Source organism: Festucalex cinctus, chromosome 4, assembly GCF_051991245.1.
Source record: "Festucalex cinctus isolate MCC-2025b chromosome 4, RoL_Fcin_1.0, whole genome shotgun sequence".
In the NCBI taxonomy this organism is placed as follows: Eukaryota; Metazoa; Chordata; class Actinopteri; order Syngnathiformes; family Syngnathidae; genus Festucalex; species Festucalex cinctus.
Genome location: NC_135414.1, coordinates 5,858,318 through 5,880,893, shown reverse-complemented (window position 1 = coordinate 5,880,893; position 22,576 = coordinate 5,858,318). Strand labels below are relative to the sequence as shown.

General features: G+C 43.3%; 1 protein-coding gene and 1 long non-coding RNA gene across 2 annotated transcripts in view; one reads left to right on the top strand and one right to left on the bottom strand.

Moving 5' to 3' along the window:
- The window catches only part of galnt18b (UDP-N-acetyl-alpha-D-galactosamine:polypeptide N-acetylgalactosaminyltransferase 18b), a 99,865-nt gene that overhangs the window by 61,159 nt on the left and 16,130 nt on the right, over window positions 1–22,576 (top strand). Inside the window, exon 7 of the mRNA XM_077518438.1 lies at window positions 19,593–19,778. Within this exon, the coding sequence (XP_077374564.1) occupies window positions 19,593–19,778 (186 nt within the window). The remainder of the gene's footprint in view (window positions 1–19,592; window positions 19,779–22,576) is intronic.
- Window positions 478–1,480, bottom strand: LOC144017065 (uncharacterized). Its single transcript, XR_013283085.1, has 3 exons — window positions 1,137–1,480; window positions 683–769; window positions 478–601 (listed from the first exon to the last, which is right to left on the bottom strand). It is a non-coding gene; the product is annotated as an uncharacterized LOC144017065 (long non-coding RNA).

Here is a 22,576-nt window from a genome sequence, read left to right as displayed (position 1 = left end):
TAAAAGCACAAAAAATGAAGTGAATAATGATTAGATGTAGTAATTTCAGGGTTAAAAATTGAACTGTTAATTAATGTAGTTTATTTTAGCACAGGTGCCTACCATCCTGAGATGACGGTATGATGTAATGTTGATGGGGTACGCAATGACTTTCATTATGCTATGTACAGAGGAAAAAGTTGCTCTCTTTTAAATTTGTTTAATGTAAGACAAGTACCAGTACTGTGTTACAGTTTTCCCAATAATCCTTGTTTCACACTTGTCACAAAACCACTGTCCTTTTGGCAGTCTAGATTGGCACACTTCAAGTGATATCATTTGATTTTACAATCTGCTGCAGCACAAAAAACTACTTTATTCCGATACTTTATACATGAGCAAGTGGTAGGTGACAGCGGCTGAGCAGGAACACTGGAAGTCCACTGCTGATCTAGTAAATGCTCTCCCGAGCAGTTCAGGTAAGGAGGGGACTTTGGGGGAAAAAAACTCTGGCTTTTCCAACTGGCCAAAACGAGCGATCTGGGTGGACTCGCTCAATCACACTTTGTCCACACCACAAAGTCGCAGAAGTCCGTCCAGTTAAACTCATCTGTGCCTGAATCTGAAAATATTACAAACATTGTAATGAAAATATGAAACATAGAATTAAATAAGAAACTACAAAAAGTAAAGCCATACATACCTGGTAATACTATTGGTGTTGTCGTGACAAGTGATGGGAATTGTTGCCATCTGGCACCAGACAGAAATTGGGTGTTGTGACAGCCTCCTTAACCGTGAGATCATAAGAAAAGCTGTCAGTATGCTCAGTAGTTACCATGAACACGTTTTATTGTACTGGAAACTGAAACTAAAAATACGTCCTCTGAGAGTGGTTAACCTTAACCATTTAGAATAAGTTGATTAAGTAACATGTAACTAGTGAAAGGGTAGCATTAAATTTAATTAAGCCACGGGGAGGCTGTGCAGTTACTTTTTATTCTTATACGCTCTGCCATATTTGCCTGTTATAAAATGATTAGAAAAACCACATCAGGTAAACCCAGCTGTGCATGTAAACACAATGATAACAGGAAGCCTGAGAACAAATCAACATTTTTGTGTGCAGAATTACCAACACCACGTGGTTTACTTACGTGCAACAGCAACCGTTTCTTCTGATGCGATGTTAAAGTTTACACTCTGTATCCACCCGCTTACAAAATAATTGTAAGCCTCCAGGGATTTGTTGGCGTGTTATGGAGCATGTTGTCAACACGAGGTAGGGAAAGATGTCCAGAGATGTCACATTTGGCCAGCAAGCTTTCTCCGTCAAAAAAAAAAATCACCCTTGGTCAGGACGTAATTAGGATCAATCCCGCCACACAGAGACACCTTCTGCCTGTATCGTTGTTTTTGATCTTCCGGTAAATCGTGAAAATTACATCAGGTTGATAAGCTCTACCGTGTAACTCGCGAGTGTACCTTGTGAACCGGCGGACACCCAATATGGCGCCCGAAGGAAAAACTCCCATGATGCATTACGATGTGCAAGCGACCTATTGGATGTGTAATTTCACACTTGATAAGTGAGCAGGCCCATCAGAACTGAAGGAAAAACTTAATTTAGTCAGGACATAGCCTTGTCTAATAGAAAAAAGTGCTTGGCAGCCGTCATCTGGCATCTATAGGCAATTACAAACCTTTTTGGGTGGAAGTTAATCAGTCACACATTTCCACCATTCACGTCGAGTCCTAACCGGTATTCATCATACAAGCAAATAAATATTTCCTTTGAAAAAAACAAAAAACAAATCCGATTTAAAGTGGAAGTCAACCTTAAACATCCATCCATTTTCTTGACCGCTTATTCCTCACAAGGGTCGCGGGGGGTGCTGGAGCCTATCTCAGCTGGCTCTGGGCAGTAGGCGGGGGACACCCTGGACTGGTTGCCAGCCAATCGCAGGGCACACATAGACAAACAACCATCCACACTCACAAGCAGACCTAGGGACAGTTCGGAGCGCCCAATTAACCTGCCATGCATGTCTTTGGAATGTGGGAGGAGACTGGAGTACCAGGAGAAGACCCACGCGGGCACAGGGAGAACCTGCAAACTCCACCCAGGAAGGCCGGAGCCTGGACTCGAACCGGAATCCTCCGAACTGGGAGGCGGACGTGCTAACCACTCAACCACCGTGCCGCCACCTTAAACATTTCTTGACAATAATATACGTGACCTCACTAGTCTAAACGTGCCGTTCTGATTAATATTAGATTTATGGAATAAGAGTTATGAAGCAAAATCCAGCTGTTTTTAATCCATCTCAGGGGGCGGCCATTTTGTCACTTGCTGTCGACGAAAGATGACGTCACTCTTTGCTCAGGTCTCAGGTAACAACCGATCACAGCTCAGCTTCAGAAAACAGGTGAGCTGTGTTTGGTCGTTGCCAGAACAATGAGCAATGTCGATGTCATCTTCAGTCGACAGCAAGCGGCAAAATGGAACCGAGGTAGATAAAAATGGCTCGATTTTGCTGCTTAACTCATATTCCGCTAAAACAATATTAAGCAGAAGACCACATTTAGACCACTGGGGATGCATAGAACATATTAATCTACAAAAATACATTTTGGGTTGACTTCCCCTTTAAAACTATATTCTTAAACACCCATTTCTCTGCGTTGTACTAGAATACAAGAACATGATTGTGTAGTGGTTCACATAGCTGAGTTTTGGGCAGATGCCTTGGGATCACTTCCCACTTAATGTGCCCAAAGTAAGCTGAGATGCAGCCCCTGCAGTGACACTGAACAGGATAAGCTTATAAAATGCTGGGGGGAAAAAAAGAAAAGAACCATAGTTCCATCTGCTTGATAAGGTGGGGGCAATGACCCACGAGCCCTCAGTGCAAAAATCCCTTTATTTCAGCACAGCGGCAGTGAACAAGATGGACAAACTTTCTGCATTACAACCTCCTTTGAGGTTCCAGCAGCATCAGTAACTACAATTTAACTTTCCCAGCGCTCGTATGTTCCAGAGGAAAAAAACATTTTATTTTTTTTATGCAAGAAGACCATGCTGTTAAAGCAGTGAGGCTTGGCTCATAACAAACGAGACCGGCGGGATACAGTAGCATTTGTCTCACCACCAGCCAGCCCAGCCGTGTGAGTGTGTGTGCGTGCATGCGTGTGTATGCATGTGTGTACACGGTGCAGAGCAATTAACTTTGTGGTTGATTAGGGTCCAACAATATATTAATTATCTAAAATGAAACTGGGCGGCACGGTGATTGAGTGGTTAGCACGTCCGCCTCCCAGTTCTGAGGACTCCGGTTCGAGTCCAGGCTCCGGCCTTCCTGGGTGGAGTTTGCATGTTCTCCCCATGTCCGTGTGGGTCTTCTCCGGGTACTCCGGTCTCCTCCCACATTCCAAAGACATGCATGGCAGGTTAATTGGGCGCTCCGAATTGTCCCTAGGTGTGCTTGTGAGTGTGGATGGTTGTTCGTCTCTGTGTGCCCTGCGATTGGCTGGCAATCAGTCCAGGGTGTCCCCCGCCTACTGCCCAGAGCCAGCTGAGATAGGTGCCAGCACCCCCCGCGACCCTTGTGAGGAAAAAGTGGTCAAGAAAATGGATGGATGGATGGATAAAATGAAACTTTCCTTTTTTATATAGCAATTGAATTAAATAACATGCAGTACAGTAAATATGTGTACTTCAGTCTTTTCAGTTGAAAGAAGCTACATTAAAGATAAAAGAAGTGGCAGTGTGGCCAGACAGGACAGAATAGATTCAGGGCTTCGGAGAATGCTTACTTATGATAAATGACGATACGTTACAAACAGCAGACAATGAAACCAAATGATTTAATTAACTCATTCCCTGGCGTGGGCATTTATGTTTGTCAAGTGGAATCTAAACCTTTATTGCCACTGATATATACAGTATTTGTCAAGTAAATTTTTCAACAGTAAAACATGGAAGAGGGTCTCGTCAAGTGTGTTTATGAAATTCAGATTTGGCTAACACTGTAATAACTAACTGCCAAACTCATCAGTATTCTACACAAGGTAGTTCAACTGACTGTGTCCTGTGCAAATTCAAAACCCTAATGGGTAAAAACAATGGAACAATGGTACAATGGAACTAACTGCCAAGGGAACTAAAAATGAGTGGATCTTTACATATTTTTAAAATAGTCCTCAAACTGTGGCTACAAAACTACACTTAAATACTCAAATGTAAAGTGCATTACAAATACAATTATAAATTAACTTATTAGCTGCTATTAAGTACCTTTATTATGCAACTGTTGCCATTACCCTGTTTTTACATGAAAAACATGAGGTTTTGATTTTTTTAAAATTGTGTTTTTAGTTTTTACTCGAATGCTTGACTCTTTGAAATCAACTTATTAACTTTGTTGATGAAATTGCCGTTTTTTGTCTTTGGGTAACACTATAATAACGATTGTTAGTTACCCATTTGTAATACATTAAAGATTAAATCATGAGAACTCATGTTGTTATGGTGGCAGTGTGGTGGTGGACCCAGAGGCAGAAAACCCAGGCAGGGAGAAGAGGAATGACAGCAACTAGAACGACTTTATTGACAGGGTGAAAACGTGGACTGGATGACTTGGGAGACTTGGCATGGACTGGATGACTTGGGAGACAGAAACAACACTGATACAAACATGCAACAATCAACATCTAACATGCAAACATGCAATGCTCCCACACTCGTGTGAGACAAACACCACTCCCTTATACCAACACTAATGACACACTAACAGGACACACCTGGGAGAGACAGCAGGGAGGGGGAACCAATCAGCAACACACACCAGGAAGGGAAGACAAGCAGGTGGACAAGGTTAACCATAACGAGACTGGGGAAAAAACACAGGAACACCAGACAACCAACACTCACCAAAATAAAACAAAAACCCTACCCAAACAAAACCGAAACATGACAGTACCCCCCCCACCAAGGGACGGCTCCCAGACGTCCACAAAAAAGTCAAAGACGAGCCTAAACGGGGAGGGCGGGGACGGGAAAGGGAGCAACACACTGTCCTCAAATCAGGGTACGAATAAGAATCTACAAAGGGGCGAAAAACTGCCTTACAGAACTTCATGAAATCTGGATCGGGGGGGGGCAGGAGGCGGCATAATTGCTGGCTCAGGGAGCGGACACTGGGGAGGCTCCGCCAAGGGCCGGTCCCCGCGGTGGGCCCGTCTCTTGCGCCGCCTGGCGCTGGGTCCCGGATCGGCTGCCGTGACCGTGCTGCACTGGGCGGACACCAGGCCTGGAGGCCTTGGCTGGGGCAGAGACGACGAGGAAGCTTGAGACCTGGGCTGGGGCTGAGACGACGAGGAAGCTTGAGACCTGGGCTGGGGCTGAGACGACGAGGAAGCTTGAGACCTGGGATGGGGCTGAGACGACGAGGAAGCTTGAGACCTGGGATGGGGCTGAGACGACGAGGAAGCTTGAGACTTGGGCTGGGGCTGAGACGAGGAAGCTGGAGAAGGCAGCAACTCTGCCGTTATGAGGGGACCTGAGACGCCAATTGGCCGCTACAAGGGGCCCTGAGATGCCAGGGGCAGCTTCGCCCCGGAGCAGAGAGGCCAGGGGCTGCGTCGGTCAGGGACAGAGGGGCCAGGGGCTGCGTCGGCCAGGGACAGAGGGGCCAGGGGCGGCAGCGGCACAGGCGAATCGTCCAGGGGCAGCAGCAGCACAGGCGAATCGTCCTGCGGCGGCACAGGCGAATCATCCAGGGGCTGCGGCGGCACAGGCGAATCATTCAAGGCCTGCCGAGGCGCCGGGACGAGGGCCTGGAGCCGGAACGGGGAGGCCGGCGGGGAGCCGGGGACGGGCTCCTGAGGCCGGCGGGGAGGGGCCGGGACGGGCTCCTGAGGCCGGCGGGGAGGGGCCGGGACGGGCTCCTGAGGCCGGCGGGGAGGGGCCGGGACAGGGACTTTGCGCTCCGGGTTGGTGGGAGCATTCTGTTATGGTGGGGGTGTGGTGGATGGACCCAGAGGCAGAAGAACCAGGCAGGGAGAAGAGGAATGACAGCAGAATGATGATGATGATGATGATGAAGCTTTATTACAGACTCGAAGTCCAAACACACACAGACCAATAAAAAATAAAGCAGAAATACATACATATCAATATACACTAAGAAGCATTATATAAAAGACAACAGTACCAATGTTTCCAGAACTGGGACTGATATCGTATAGCACTTCGACAGATGTTTGACAAATGTACAATAATTTCATTGTTCGAATCATTTAACCGACAGACAAATTTAAACATCAAATTTCTCAATGTTGCCTGCAGTGTGTTAACTCTTTCAGTTACAAACATTTCACTTGCACTAGACCATCGAGGTCGATTTAGTAATACTCTCAGTGCATCATTATAAGCTATCTTAATTTTTTGTAAACTAGTTTGGGTATAATTTAACCACAAATGGGCCGTATACAGAGGAGTACAGTATGCTCTGAACAGCGACAGCTTCACCTCCTTAGTGCATGCATAAAACTTACGTCTAAGCGTATTTGCCTGTACATATAAAACCCGGCGCTGCCTACAAATATCTTCGTCATCAGACATTTTGTCTGTAAAGAAATGGCCAAGATACCTGACTTTATCACAGAGTAAAAGATCATTATTCAGAAGCCTGAAAGTTGGAAAATTAAGATTTTTATCCTCCTTTGTTCGACAAATCATTACTACACTCTTAGTAGCATTATATTTAATATCATGATATACCCCATACCCTGAACATTTATTTAGCATCTGTTGGAGACCTGCACTGCTGGGAGTAAAAATCACCAAATCATCTGCATACATAATATGATTTACTAATAAATTTCCAATCATACAACCAGTTTTGCAGGCCCCCAACTGTTTGGAGAGGTCATCCATATATACATTAAATGGTAGTGGGGAAAGAATTCCCCCTTGCCTCACCCCATTACTAACACCAAATGGGGCCGAGACGCTACTCCCCCATTTTACTTGCATAGTTTGATGACCATACCAGTATACCAGGATCCTCAGCAAGTATTTAGGCACACCTCTTCGATCTAGTTTTTCAAATAATTTTCTATGATTAATTCGATCAAATGCTTTAGAAGCATCTATAAAGCTCAAAAGGACAGAGGAATTATTACTTTTATACTGGTTGATCATTTCCTTTAAAGCATAAATACACATATCTGTACTGTGTTTACCTTTAAAACCAAATTGATTATCTGTGGTTTTTATGAGGTCTTTCAGCCTGAGCAACAAGATTTTTTTCCAGAACCTTAGACAGTACACTGGCTAGTGCTATCGGCCTGTAATTATCAAGGCTGCCCACTTTACCGGTTTTATCCTTGATTAATGACTTTATTGACAGGGTGAAACGTGGATGGACTTGGCATGACGAACGGGACCAGAACTGGCATGACGAACCTGGACTGACGTAGCGTGGACAGATGCGGAGACTTGGCGTGGACTGGATGACTTGGAAGACTTGGCGTGGACTGGATGACTTGGAAGACTTGGCGTGGACTGGATGACTTGGAAGACTTGGCGTGGACAGGATGACTTGGAAGACTTGGCGTGGACTGGATGACTTGGAAGACTTGGCGTGGACTGGATGACTTGGAAGACTTGGCGTGGACTGGATGACTTGGAAGACTTGGCGTGGACTGGATGACTTGGCAGACTTGGCGTGGACTGGATGACTTGGCAGACTTGGCGTGGACTGGATGACTTGGCAGACTTTGCACACTTTGCAGACAGAAACAACACTGTGATTCTAACATCTAACATCTAACATCTAACATCTAACATCTAACATCTAACATCTAACATCTAACATCTAACATCTAACATCTAACATCTAACATCTAACATCTAACATCTAACATCTAACATCTAACATGCAATACTCCCACACCCGCGTGAGACAAACACCATTCCCTTATACCAACACTAATGACACACTAACAGGACACACCTGGGAGACACAGCAGGGAGGGGGAACCAATCAGCAACACACACCAGGAAGGGAAGACACAAGCAGGTGGACAAGGTGAACCATATCGAGACTGGGGAAAAACACAGGAACACCAGACAACCAACACTCACCAAAATAAAACAAAAACCCAACCCAAACAAAACCGAAACATGACACGTGTTGAACTAATAAATTGTAAATATAAACAGATTAGGAATAAATAATTTACAAATTGTTAGCTAATAACTTGTAAATGCATTAACAAAAGATGATAAACTCATAACTGGCAAATATTAACTAATGATTAACTCATGACTAAGAAATATCCATTACTAATCAGTAAAATGCATAAACAAAAGATGATGTCATGATGAGCAAATATGTACTCATATTGAAGTTTAGTAATTTGTATCTATTGAAGAATTATGAACAAATAATTTCCAAATATTAACTAATGATTAACTCATGATTCAGAAATATCATTACTAATAATTAAAATGCACAAATAAAAGATGAAGTCATGATGGGCAATTCCGAGTTCATGTTGAAAAATGTGTATTCGTGGTATTGACTGTAATATTTTTGCAGATCCATTCTAACGTTCAATATAGGTGTTTCCGCCAATATTTGTAGATTGCTATCATTTATAACTTGTGAACAAATTATCTGCAAATGCCTTCCCAACCCCTATTCTGTATGTGTTATCATGAACAAACTATATTTTCACATCAACAATTCATTTACTGATCTTTTTTCAACCCCTATTCTAAAGTGACAACACATTATCATGTTCAATGGATTACCAAGTTCTCTGCTAACATTTGTTTTCATGAACTAACTATATTATCAAATCAACAATTCATTTACTCATCTGCTAACCCATAATGCATTCAGGTTTACAGTTGAATACTGTAAAATAAATAAATAAATAAATAAATACATAAATAAATAAAAGGAGAGATAATGCTGTAATTGTCACGATGTGGGGGTGTTGGAGGGAGGACCCAAATGCAGGGGACAACAAAAACAGGTCAAGGCAGGGATGCAAGTAAAAAAAAAGGGTTTAATTAACAAAAAGGCAAACGAGGTACTCTGTGACTAAAACAACAAAAACAGGAGGGAAACAAGACATGGCGTGCAAGGCAACATGGCATGACAGGAACAGCAATAGCAACAGAAACAATAACTCGGAACTGAACGGAAAACAGGTGACTAAATACACACAGGCTAATTGACAATGACTAGACACATCTGGGCAAGACACAAGTGGCAAGGGAAGCTGATTGGTGGATACACTGGGAAGTGAAGACACACTCAGGTGGACGTGGTTAGACATAACGGGACAAGGGAAGAGACAAGGACCACATGACAAACAACCCAAAACACCAAAAGAAAACAAAATCCCACCCCCACAAAACCAAAACATGACAGAACCCCCCCCCCCCAAAAAAAAGTCCAAAAACAAGGGTGGGCGGAAGGGGGCACGGAGGCGGGAACACGGCCCACTCATTCGGCCCAGACGAGGGCCCAGCGGGACCGTTCCGGAGGGCGTCTAAGACGCCCGACGAGAGCCCAGCGGGACCATTCCGGAGGGCGTCCACGACGCCCGACGAGAGGCGAAGGTGGCCACAGGATGTGCGCCGCTGGGCGAGGAGCAGGGGCCGGCTGCAGGGCTTGCGGCGGCGCCTTGCAAGGTTCAGCGTCGTGAGGCGACGCCTGGCGGGGTTCGGGGGCGAGAGGCGGCGCCTGGCGGGGTTCGGGGGCGAGAGGCGCCGCCTGGCCCATCGTCCTGACTTCAGGGACTTGAGGCGGCAGCAGACGAGGTTCAGGGGCGAGAGGCTGGAGCAGGCGAGGTTCAGGGGCGAGAGGCTGCAGCAGGCGAGGTTCAGTGGCGAGAGGCTGCAGCAGGCGAGGTTCAGGGGCGAGAGGCTGCAGCAGGCGAGGTTCAGGGGCGAGAGGCTGCAGCAGGCGAGGTTCAGGGGCGAGAGGTGGCATCAGATGAGGTTCAGGGGCGAGAGGCCGCAGAAGACAAGGTTCAGGGGCGAGAGGCCGCAGAAGACAAGGTTCAGGGGCGAGAGGCCGCAGCAGACAAGGTTCAGGGGCGAGAGGCCGCAGCAGACAAGGTTCAGGGGCGAGAGGCCGCAGCAGACAAGGTTCAGGGGCGAGAGGCCGCAGCAGACGAGGTTCAGGGGCGAGAGGCCGCAGCAGACGAGGTTCAGGGGCGAGAGGCCGCAGCAGACGAGGTTCAGGGGCGAGAGGCCGCAGCAGACGAGGTTCAGGTGCGAGAGGCCGCAGCAGGCGAGGTTCAGGGGCGAGAGGCCGCAGCAGGCGAGGTTCAGTGACTTGAGGCCGCAGCAGACGAGGTTCACTGCCGAGAGGCCGCAGCAGACGAGGTTCACTGGCGAGAGGCTGCAGCAGGAGGGGTTCAGGGGCGAGAGGCTGCAGCAGACGAGGTTCAGGGGCCAGAGGCTGCAGCAGGCGAGGTTCAGGGGCGAGAGGCTGCAGCAGGTGAGGTTCAGGGGCTTGAGGCTGCAGCAGACGAGGTTCAGGGGCGAGAGGTGGCATCAGATGAGGTTCAGGGGCCAGAGGCTGCAGCAGGCGAGGTTCAGGGGCGAGAGGCCGCAGCAGACAAGGTTCAGGGGCGAGAGGCCGCAGCAGACAAGGTTCAAGGGCGAGAGGCCGCAGCAGACGAGGTTCAGGGGCGAGAGGCCGCAGCAGGCGAGGTTCAGGGGCGAGAGGCCGCAGCAGACAAGGTTCAGGGGCGAGAGGCCGCAGCAGACAAGGTTCAAGGGCGAGAGGCCGCAGCAGACGAGGTTCAGGGGCGAGAGGCCGCAGCAGGCGAGGTTCAGGGGCGAGAGGCCGCAGCAGGCGAGGTTCAGGGGCGAGAGGCCGCAGCAGGCGAGGTTCAGGGGCGAGAGACCGCAGCAGACAAGGTTCAGGGGCGAAAGGCCGCAGCAGACGAGGTTCAGGGGCGAAAGGCCGCAGCAGGCGAGGTTCAGGGGCTTGAGGCTGCAGCAGGAGAGGTTCAGGCGCGAGAGGCTGCAGCAGGCGAGGTTCAGGGGCTTGAGGCTGCAGCAGACGAGGTTCAGGGTCTTGAGGCCTGTCCGACCCGTCACTCCAGGCACCACAGACCAACGACAGGGCTTCCTTAAGCCCGGCAATGGCTCGGGCGCCGGCTTCAAGCGCCTCTTTTCTCCAGGTCTCCAATTCTGACATTGCCCCCGCTGGGTCCAGTTCTGGTTGAGTTATTCTGTCACGATGTGGGGGTGTTGGAGGGAGGACCCAAATGCAGGGGGCAACAAAAACAGGTCAAGGCAGGGATGCAAGTAAAAAAAAAGGGTTTAATTAACAAAAAGGCAAACGAGGTACTCTGTGACTAAAACAACAAAAACAGGAGGGAAACAAGACATGGCGTGCAAGGCAACATGGCATGACAGGAACAGCAATAGCAACAGAAACAATAACTCAACAAGAACTGAATGGAAAACAGGTGATTAAATACACACAGGCTAATTGACAATGACTAGACACAGCTGGGCAAGACACAAGTGGCAAGGGAAGCTGATTGGTGGATACACTGGGAAGGGAAGACACACTCAGGTGGACGTGGTTAGACATAACGGGACAAGGGAAGAGACAAGGACCACATGACAAACAACCCAAAACACCAAAAGAAAACAAAATCCCACCCCCACAAAACCAAAACATGACAGTATTTTTTTTTTACTGTAGATTTTACAAAAATTTGTTTCCGTTTTCTCTGCTTTTTGGTCCGAAGCCAATGTTTTTTGTGAAACCAACTAATGCTCTACTGTTGATTATTATTGAACAGAAAAAGTTAGAAACTTTTTTTTCTTTTGAAAAAAAGACAAGCCTTCGCTTTCTTTTGTTAGTTTCAGTTCTTACACAATCAGAGAACAACATCACTGGGTCTTGAAAGGTCAGTCAAAATGCTCCAAAAATGCTTGACACTATGGGGAACTTGCTGCTTTGAAAATGTCTGGCACTGACTTAGTTAATGCCTCTCGTCATCTGAAAAGTCTTATTACTACATGCATGGATAACTAATGACTTGTTAGTGAGCAGTGGCGCATAGCATAACACTACTACAACTATGCCAAATCACATTCTTTTTGTGAGGAACAGTGTTGGAGGATGGCAGTATAATAGAAAATAGAGTGGAGCGTCCGGTAAATGTACTGATAGCAGACAGTGTGAGATGATGCATACAAGCGGCAAGTCGGTGCCAATTATTTGCGCTGCTCTGGGCAGCAGAGGAGGAGGAGCAGCTTTACCTTGCATGTGCTTTGATGTGAAGAGTTATCATGGCTTGCTGAGGAAATGTGAAATGATTGCAGCGGGAAATATTTTTGGTGTATTTTTTTGAGAGAGCCCGTCTTGGTGCGTTGAAGGATGGGAGATTGGGTGCAGTGAGATGAAAGCAGAATGCTTCAGAGAGAAATACAAGTATGAAATGGAAAATTAAATTTAAAAAGAAATATTCTCAATCACATGTGCATTGAAAAGTTACTGATTTTCTCTCTCTTTTTTTTTTTTTTTTTGTCAAGAGGCCATTTATGCTCTGATATTAGGCTTCTTTCAGGGTTGTGCAAAAAGTACTTGAACTTTTGTAGAGGAGTGTAAAATACAGTGGATTTAAAAAGTCTACAAACTCCTCTTCAAATGCAAAGTTTTGTAACAAAAAAAAATAATAAACAGACCCAGAGAAATCATTTCAAAACTTTTTCCACCATTATTGTGGCCTAAAACCTATGCAACTTCTTTTTTTTCTCTTTTTTTTTTTTTACCTTTTTGAGGGGGACTAAAAATAAACAACTAACAATTGTTATTGCATAAATGTGCACACCATCTTATTATATCTATTATGTTGCTGCTGTGTTCAGAATTAACCAGTCACATTCAAACTCATGTTAAATGCAATTCAAACATGGGGAAAAAATAAAAATAAGTCAATTTTAAAAGACTTATTGTACTCACATGTGTATAAATGTTTGACCTCGGATGTATTTCACAAAGGAGGTTCAATAAACTGAGATTAACCCTGAACAACGAGCTGACATACCCTCCGATAGGAAACTCTGCGCTTTCGGTTCCAGTCCAGCTGATTCCAGTGAGTTATATCAACACTGAGTATCTCACCTGGACTTACTCCCACAGTTAAAAGACCAACTCAATGGAGCCCCGATTCGTCGAGTCACCATGGCAACGGGGAAGCCGAGCCCGGCGCCACCCTCTGCTTCCGCGTTGCTTTTTTATTTTATTTTTTGCCCCTTTCAACCGAAAATCCTGATGCGATCATATGTCAAATTTATTAAAAAAAAAAAAAAAAAAAAGTGCAACATCGCAGCAGTGTCGAATTTGAACATGTCTTTATTAAAAAAAAAATAATAAATAAATAAAATAAAAAAAGGTGCAACACTGCCGCGGCTCCCATTAGAGAAAGGCGGCGTAAGGAGAACATTGCTGCTCTGGTCAATGCGTAAATTTAAATGTATAGTCCTTTGCAATCACAATATTACAGGGTAAACCTGTTAAATGATAGCTCATTAATTCATTTCATTTAGGTGCAATCCTGCGAGGGAGAAGCGCACTTGATTTAAGATGAAATATAAAAACATTATTCAAACGGGTATAAGAAAAAAATGGAGCTCAATACATGCTACGATGTGAGCGCATATGACTACGTCTGGTAATGTTGCAAATGTAAGGATGGATTAAGTTGTGCATGTAGATGATGGACTGTGATGTGAAACTGTACAGCTCAATAAGGTAACTGTGCGGAAATGCCAGCATATATACGCGGTCTGATAACAATCTCGCAACGAATATTTAATTCCCTGCGCAATTAAACGGCACCTTCATCAATAGGTTCATTGTCAAAATGACATGCCATGTTTGTGACAAAAGTGGACTTTACGCTATAGACTAGAGGCGTATTTACGCAAAAAGTCGCCGCAGCGGACTGTATGAATGACGAAATGAATTGTCGTGTGTGGCTGAAAGGAGGCGGGTACAGGGAAAAACTCAATGTTCATTGTGACAAACCTGCTACCGACCAGGTTAGGTTGATGGACCATGTTACTATGGTAACTGAACGAGAGCTTAAATGACCTCTTTTTATGAAACAGGCTAGAGTTCCCTCTTATCCTCGGGTTTCAGTTACCTCCCTTTCGGAAACGAGTTTCCCACTTTTCAGGGTTTGTTTATCCAGGTTTCTCACTAAACCTGCTTTGTGAAATACACCCCACTACTCATAAGAACCTGAAGTTTCATTATTCTGCTATACTATCATAATGACTAAGTGATACTGGTGAATGCATTAAAGGCACTTTAACGTGATATTGAACCAAATAAATAGTAAAACCTATGCAGAGTTAATCCTTTGACGCTTGCTGAACTGAGGTCTTGCTCGATATGTGTATGTCATAGGTCATCATTAATGTCGTCATTAACTCTTTAGTTTTGTGGGAATAAAGGGATATTTTTTTTCCAACGCATCTGCTCAATCTGCTGTCTAAGTGCCCTCACTCTATTTATTAATGTATTTTTTTTTTTTTTTTTTTTTTATTAAAACAGAACGTGGTGTGTGCTCCAAAAGAAAAGCTATGATGGATGCGCTTCCATTAAATGATACGTCAGACTCATGATGTTTATCAGTAAAATGCAGCCTACCTCAGCCACTTCTCTACCTCGGGCCTTCAGTGATGACTCATGGCATGACTGATGGATGAACCCGTGCTTCTCCAGATTTCTGGGTGAACAAGGCAACACTATAAAGCACTTTTAGGCCTGCGAAGATAGAAAGTCGATTTGAAATTGCGGCTTATTTATCTGTAATGAGCTAAAACTTGAAAGATGTGGCAGAGGACAGTGTAGTCTGTGCGAAGACATCACTAACAATCAATAAGCACTTTGCTACGAATACAAACTCAGATTATACATGACTGTTGTAATTAGGATTGGATATTGTTTAAATTTGGACGATTCTAGTTCTGATTTCGGCTCTTTGAAAAAAAAAATGTCGGAGCTAGTCAGTAGGAATGATAAGCACAATATCATGATATCGTGATATTACAACTGCCACAATATCGTCGTCGTCCTGTTCACAATATTTCAATGCAACACGTCTGTTAAAAAAAAGTCAGGTTGATTTGCATTTGTGCAGTTCTAGCACCCTCTGGTGGCTAGTTTTTTAATGCAATGTAATTTTCATTAGGGATGTTTTGGCCCTTCTATGTTTAAAATCAACACTAACCCCAGGTTTTCACCGGATGCGGTTGCGGTGCGGTTGCGGTGCGGTTGCGGTGCGGTCCGGCGACGCAAGCAATTCGATTCCATTCATTCGAATGGTGCAGTTTACACCGCTTGCGGGTGCGTTGCGTGTCGACTGCGTCTCAGCTGCGGCGTGCCGCAGGCCTTCCGCAAGGATAGACCTATTTTCTATTTTTGCCGGACGCCGCAGCGGTAGGCCTCCGGCAAATGGCAAGCTAGCACAAAACACATCGAGCGGGACAGGAAGACCGACACAGTTTCAAAATAAATTTCCGGTTACCTTTCAGAATAAAACACTCGCCAGCTCCTATTTCGCAAGCTTTTCAGCAAAACGTGACGTGGGCGTCGCTGGGCCATGTGCTCATTCACGGTTTAGACACCAGCGAACATGGACGAGGAGAGGTTTATATTGGAGGTGGAAAACCACAAAATAATATATGACACGGCACATCCTTTTTATAAGGACAACCAAAAAAAGGATGCTGCATGGAATCTCATAGCAGAAGAAGAAGAAAAGGTTAAATCAAAAGAAGTCCACCTCTCTTTCTGCTTCTCTGTTGAGCACAGACTTTCTGTATGTTTGTCGTTGTGAAATGCCACATGATCGCGCGCGCGCGGTCCCGCGAGACACGTTGGGAAGTGGGCGGCGACGGAGCTGCCGGACCGCAGCTGTGCGGAGCCGGTGTGGATTGACAAAAAAATTGACCCGTCCGGAGCACGCAGTCAAGACGCACCGCACCGCAACCGCACCGCAACCGCATCCGGTGAAAACCCGGGGTAATTGTCAGATGAAGGGGAACGTAACATGCTTGTGAAGCAAGACAATATGTGGAGGAACTCAATGTGTGTGTACATTAACAACATAGCATAATAATAACATAATAATAATAAAACATAATAATAACATAACATTGCTGTTATGTACAAAAGCACAATATTGTGCTCTTTTTTTTTTAGTATGAGTTTTTTTCTTTTTTTTTTTTTTAAACAACATTATGACCTGTTTTAAATATCGCCAACCTCTCCACAATATCGTGATAATTAGCGTATTGTGAGCTTCATATCGTGATAATTATCGTATCGTGACGTTTGGATATTGTTACATCCCTACTAGCCAGTGTTATTTTTGGATGAAATTGTATGAACTTCCGTGTGTGTTTTTTTTATTTTTTTTTATTTCATGAACTTTTGTTGTGTGTGAAGGGCCCTTTTTTTTAAATCAGGATATCAATGCTTGAATTTTTCACAAGAGAGCTTTATTTTTGAGAACCTCGCCAAAATACATGAGCAGGTACATTTATAGCATGCTTCTGAGCACCAATTAATGCGCTCATGTAGTATTATTTTTATATAAGAAGAAATATGTATGACAATCTCAAACACTGCATTTGAGGGGCACACAAGAAAAATATATATCTAATCTAAGCAGTCTATGAAAATGAAGAAGAAATGTTTCATTTATAAACATTATTCTTCATGGTAACTGTAGCAATGCTGCTTATCTCTGTGTCAGTCGCCCTGTGATTGACAGGTGATCAGTCCAGTAGCCCACCTATCAACCGAGGTCTTCTGAGGTTCTTGTGACCTTGAAAATGATAATCAGTATCGAAAATGGATAGATGGAAATAGTTATTCTTTGGCGTCAACCATATATCTGTTGCTTGTTGTTTGGTTTCTCATCTCACAAGCACGAAACAAGCTGAAATTGTAAAACAACAAGTTTCCTTATTGATCTCACCATAAGTGGAGTCGAAAAAGTTCATCCATTTGAATTAACCTTTGTTGCCTATAAAATCTTTGTGTGAAAGATAACAATTCTGTTCTGGTATAGCATTTTATTCCCTTGGAATCAGAAAGAATTTGAGATCTGGATTGAAAGCTTGAGCCTAAAGTGCTCCGCCTTTTGAATTAACCTTTATCACCTGTAAAATTTATGTGTGAATGATGTTGATTGTGGTGTGGCATTTCATTCCCTGGGAATCCGAAGTAATTTGGCATCTTGACTGAAAGCTTTATCACATTTTCGCTATAAGCACAACAAATTACAGCCTGTTTTGAGGAGGTACTATACAAACTATAATCTAAATGAAGTGCTGTTAGTGACTGAGCTGTGAAACAGTAGCATTCGCACCCAGAGAGCTGATTAGAAGACTCACAATATGAAAGCTTTAAATGATTCTACTTCATGCAGCGCATGCAGACGTTTAAAAGATGAATAATGTGCTGCAATCACATGTGCAATTGAGCTATTGGCAAAAAACAAAGCAAAAAAAAAAAAAGCACAGAAGTCGATGACGACTGAATTGTCTCTTTGTTTTCTTCCAATTTGCCCTTCATTATACGGAACCCCACAGAACTCAAATTAGAATTCACTCAAGGCTGAACAATCAAAAATCTGTCCAGTCCTGTAGGTAGCATAGGTCATGTGTGATATGCATGTATTGATACATAATCTATACTGGCAGCAGTGGGAGTAACCATTATACACCAACCATATTTAGACAGAATACTTGACAATACTATGTATACTAATAGTACATAAGCAGATGACTGTGAATAAAAACAACAATAATAAACTGAAGCATTATAAGTGATGACTAGTATACTATACATGGATCCACAGTATTATAAACAGTATGGATGCAATTGGGATGAAACTAGAGATGGAGTGACCACTTTAGATTAATACATTATATGTTGTGGTGCCTTGAAACAAGAGTTTAATTGAAAAAAATCACTTGTATGTCAAATCATCATTCCCCTTTTGAAAAGAATGGAAATGTCATGCCAATTTTTTTAAATATGTTTTTAAGCAAAAAAAAAAAAATAGCACTCTTTAATATTATACTTCCGAAAAACATACAATAATGACATAATAAGTCAGATTTCAAGAATTAAATGTTTCTTTTTTTTTTTTTTTTGCTTGACCTCAATGGGAATTGTTCTGCTCCTTCTGTTGTGTGTCCATGTTACGTATAATACAGACTAATGATTGATATGATGGGTTTTCTATAAGCCACAGTAGTCTATAAGTAATTATTCACAGACTATAATGGTTATGTGTCTATGAGTATTATTTTATTAACTGTCTACATGTGTTGCTCCCTTTTTGTATTCAGATATCCGTTGCTTAATGGGTGATAAATGCAAATGCTTTTTTGTTAGCCTGTCTATGGCCATTTGCATTGTTTGTTAGCATTAAGCTAAACATACTTAACTAAGGTATGGTTGTGTTATAAATACACAAGGTGTCATTTGCTTTTGTTTTATGTTCATTTTGACAATAAACTTCAACTGGGAGTGTCAATAAACAGCTTCAAGGCTCTTTTTTTTTTTTTTTTTTTAATAATTGGTCACAGTCTTTCAAACTAATGCTTGTTGGGAAGTCGTGTTTCAAATTTTTACTGAAGCAAAACATCATCAGAACAACAGTTTGTATCTTAAAAAAAAAAAAAAAAGTGGAAGTCAGGTCAGTCATTTCTCAAGGCACAACAACTGCATGATGAGTCGTGCACATGCAGTGCAGCTCTAACTACTGGATGTGTTTGGCTTATGCCCTACTTGGCCCCAATGTAAGTTCGAATGTCACAGTGGAAATAAATTCTTTAATAGTTGTTAGTAGGCCTCTCACCATCTGCAGGATGTGACCTGTTCGCCCCCAATGTAAAGGTGCTTATTTACACTTTATTAAACTTCCATTTAATAGCACCTGGAGTGTTGAAAACAACATTCTTATCCGTAGTGGCCCATCACTAATGGTTGAATGTCAAATCACACAGTCATCAAACAGTCCCAAACCTCCCAGCAATCTTCATTATGTCATAGTTTACTGTCATTGGATTTTAATCAACATGGATTCTGTCCTCCCGCTTTTGAACATTTAGCATCTGGGGAGCTTGCTCCTGACAGTTGAGGCCGCAGTAGGCTCGAGAGGTGACAAAAATAAAGATTGCTTGTGAACGGTGGCGCGCTGCACTCACTATGAAGAGGCTCCTCAGCTGCTCTCACACTTGAAAAGACACAAAGCACCAGCAAATTGGAGCATAATGAATGAGGTCCCTTCCTCTATGCAGACAAAATAGCCTTGTCATTACAATAATAAAACGTCACAGTTGCAGAAATGTTATTTGTGAGCGGCGCATTGCAGATAGTCTTTCAACTTTTCTTTCTTTCTGCATACAGAACGTCCGCAACATCACTGCCTTTCTGTAACTCTTCCAGTATCCCAACACAGTCTCTCTGTCACAATTTACTAATGACACTATTTTTCCTTTTTATTTATATTTTGCTCAAAACCAGGTGTGGCAGTGTGGAGGCAGCGTGGAGGTTCTGCCTTGCGCCCGCATCGCCCATATCGAACGCGCTCATAAACCCTACACGGAGGACCTGACATCTCACGTGCGACGCAATGCCCTCAGAGTGGCCGAGGTCTGGATGGATGAGTTTAAGAGTCATGTTTACATGGCTTGGAACATTCCTCAGGAGGTGAGTAAGCGCCCACTCACATGCATGGCACACCATGAAATGTTTTGGTGCAAATTAACCTCGCTGGAGGACAAAAAAGTAAATGCGCTATAAACCCCTGCATATATGTGGTTTAGCATTCACTTATTGGTCTATGAGTGGATTTGTGTTTCTTGGAACAACTTGTTTGCTGAAAAACTATTTGATTTTGTTGTGCTCATCTGGTGGCATCTATGTCAAAGAAGTACTGTATGTTGAAGTTAATTGAAGAGTTTCATTTTGACATGCATAGTACTTTATCGCCATCTTGTGGCATTTGTAGACAATTACAAGCATTTGGTGGGGCTTCAATGGTGGATTTTCGCTATTCACGGGAAGCTGTCCATTTACATCCATCCATCCATCCATCCATCCATCCATTTTCTTGACCGCTTATTCCTCACAAGGGTCGCGGGGGGTGCTGGCGCCTATCTCAGCTGGCTCTGGGCAGTAGGCGGGGGACACCCTGGACTGGTTGCCAGCCAATCGCAGGGCACACGGAGACGAACAACCATCCACACTCACACGCACATCTAGGGACAATTCGGAGCGCCCAATTAACCTGCCATGCATGTCTTTGGAATGTGGGAGGAGACCGGAGTACCCGGAGAAGACCCACGCGGGCACGGGGAGATCATGCAAACTCCACCCAGGAAGGCCGGAGCCTAGACTCGAACCGGAGTCCTCAGAACTGGGAGGCGGACGTGCTGTGCATTTACATGTCTCATGTAATGTTTTTTCTTTTCCTGTTTCAAGAAAATAAAGTACATTGAGTCCTCGTTTTACATTGGTATCAACCAATATTTTGTGATTAAGAATTGTATCCAATTAAGTTATTCACAGTGTGTTCTGCCATCTCAGGAAGAGGAATGTTGTTGTAAACTGAAGACCTACTGGACAGTGTACTCAGGCTGAACATTTCAAATTCAAATCGACATCACAATGTAGTAGAATGTAATTTTCTAATCTCAAAGGTTGCAATTTGGGGGTGGGGGTGAAGACAAACCAGCCATATTTGTGATGTGACTCACTAGGACATGCCCCTTAAAGACAACCCCCCACACACACACACACCCCAAACTGCAGTTGTTGTGAACTTGTGACTCTAAGGGGTCTATTCACTAAAGGTTTGCGTCGCCTTTGCACTGCGCCAGTGTTATTTGCATGTATGTAAATTTGGTAATTTGCATACATTTGACGCTAAATAAATATACCCACCCCAATGCAAATGAGATTCAGAGAGAGAGAGAGAGAGAGAGAGAGACAGACAGACAGACAGGCAGACAGACAGACAGAGAAGGGGACATAACGTAACCCGGGCTGATCGGCAATGGCGGGGCGGCATTTTACGATCATTTTTACCTGCCAGATGCATACTGTACACCCACGCCAACCTCTGAAAATATATTTTTAGAAAACTATCGCACCAATAATTTGTACTTTATGAATGAATGACGTCGTTGTCCTCTCTGCTCTGTACAGCTTCTGATAATGTCATCGTTCTCGCAACTGTTACTATAACAACCATGTTCTTGGCGTAAATCCGTTGCCATGTGTGGTAAATCAGGTGCAAATTTGCTCCACGCTGTCATCAGTTTTGTGGGCATGTTTGCGCCGGTATATGATTAGAGCAATATCCTTAGTGAATAGGTGGGTAACTGGGCGCAGACTGCGGGTGCAGCTCATTCTTAGTGAATATGCCCCTAAATTTCATAAAACAATTTTTTTTTTTTTTTTTTTTTACATTATCTTTCATTATAATGTATTATGTCTTTTTAAACAAAACAGTGCTAATATTCTTTATGGAAAAACACAAAATAAAACAAAAATGGTGGTGTTTTTTGGGGGGCAGATTAATGGCATTTCAATTCATTTTAATGGTTTGTACTGATTTGTTACATAATTCAACAGAGTTTTGCCCCCGAACAAATACAACTCTTAAGTTACGGTAACTGCACTTATCTATGCACATTAATTCACTCTTGAAACATAATGAATCACTCTTGAACTACTTACAAATTGAAACATTTGATCATTTGTCATATCTTATGTATTTATACTGAGGTGATTTTCTTATGATTCTTCAAGGTTCTCAGTGAGGCTGTTCCCAATTTGTTCATTTTTTTTTCCCTACTGTCATGCGCCAGGTAGAAACTATCACAGTAAGTGAGCATACTACAACAAACTGTTGTTTTCTGGCACGTGGATGGCTTACCCTATACCTACTAAAGTTATCTTTTAATTTATCTAGACTAATGCTTGGTTTTAATCATTTTAATTGTTTAATTATTTTACATGGTGTTAAGATTTTTGCAATGTACTAATATTTTATTTCATCTATACTCTGTATTATCTTGTACGTGAAGTGTGCTATACAAATAAACTTGCCTTGGTTTGCCTAAATTTACTTATCTATTCATTCATGAATTTTAAAAAGTCATAAGTTTGTCCATTCATGCATATACGGTCTTTGTTTTAGTCATCAAATGATGCCTTTATGGACTTTCTTTTGTATACTAGAGCACAGTCATGATGGAACATAAAAAAGGCCTTCCCCAAAATGTTCCCATAAACTTGATAAATTAGTTCATTTGTATGTTAATAGAAATGTGCTGCGCGTTAAAGCATGTCACACATTCACCATCTTAGAAATTAGCATTAGTTAATATATGTTTGTCCAGCATTTTCTAACCGATTTCACGTGATATGCACTAACTAACTCCACAGATGTGTTTAGCTTTTTGGTAATACATATCATGTGAACAGATGTCATGATGATC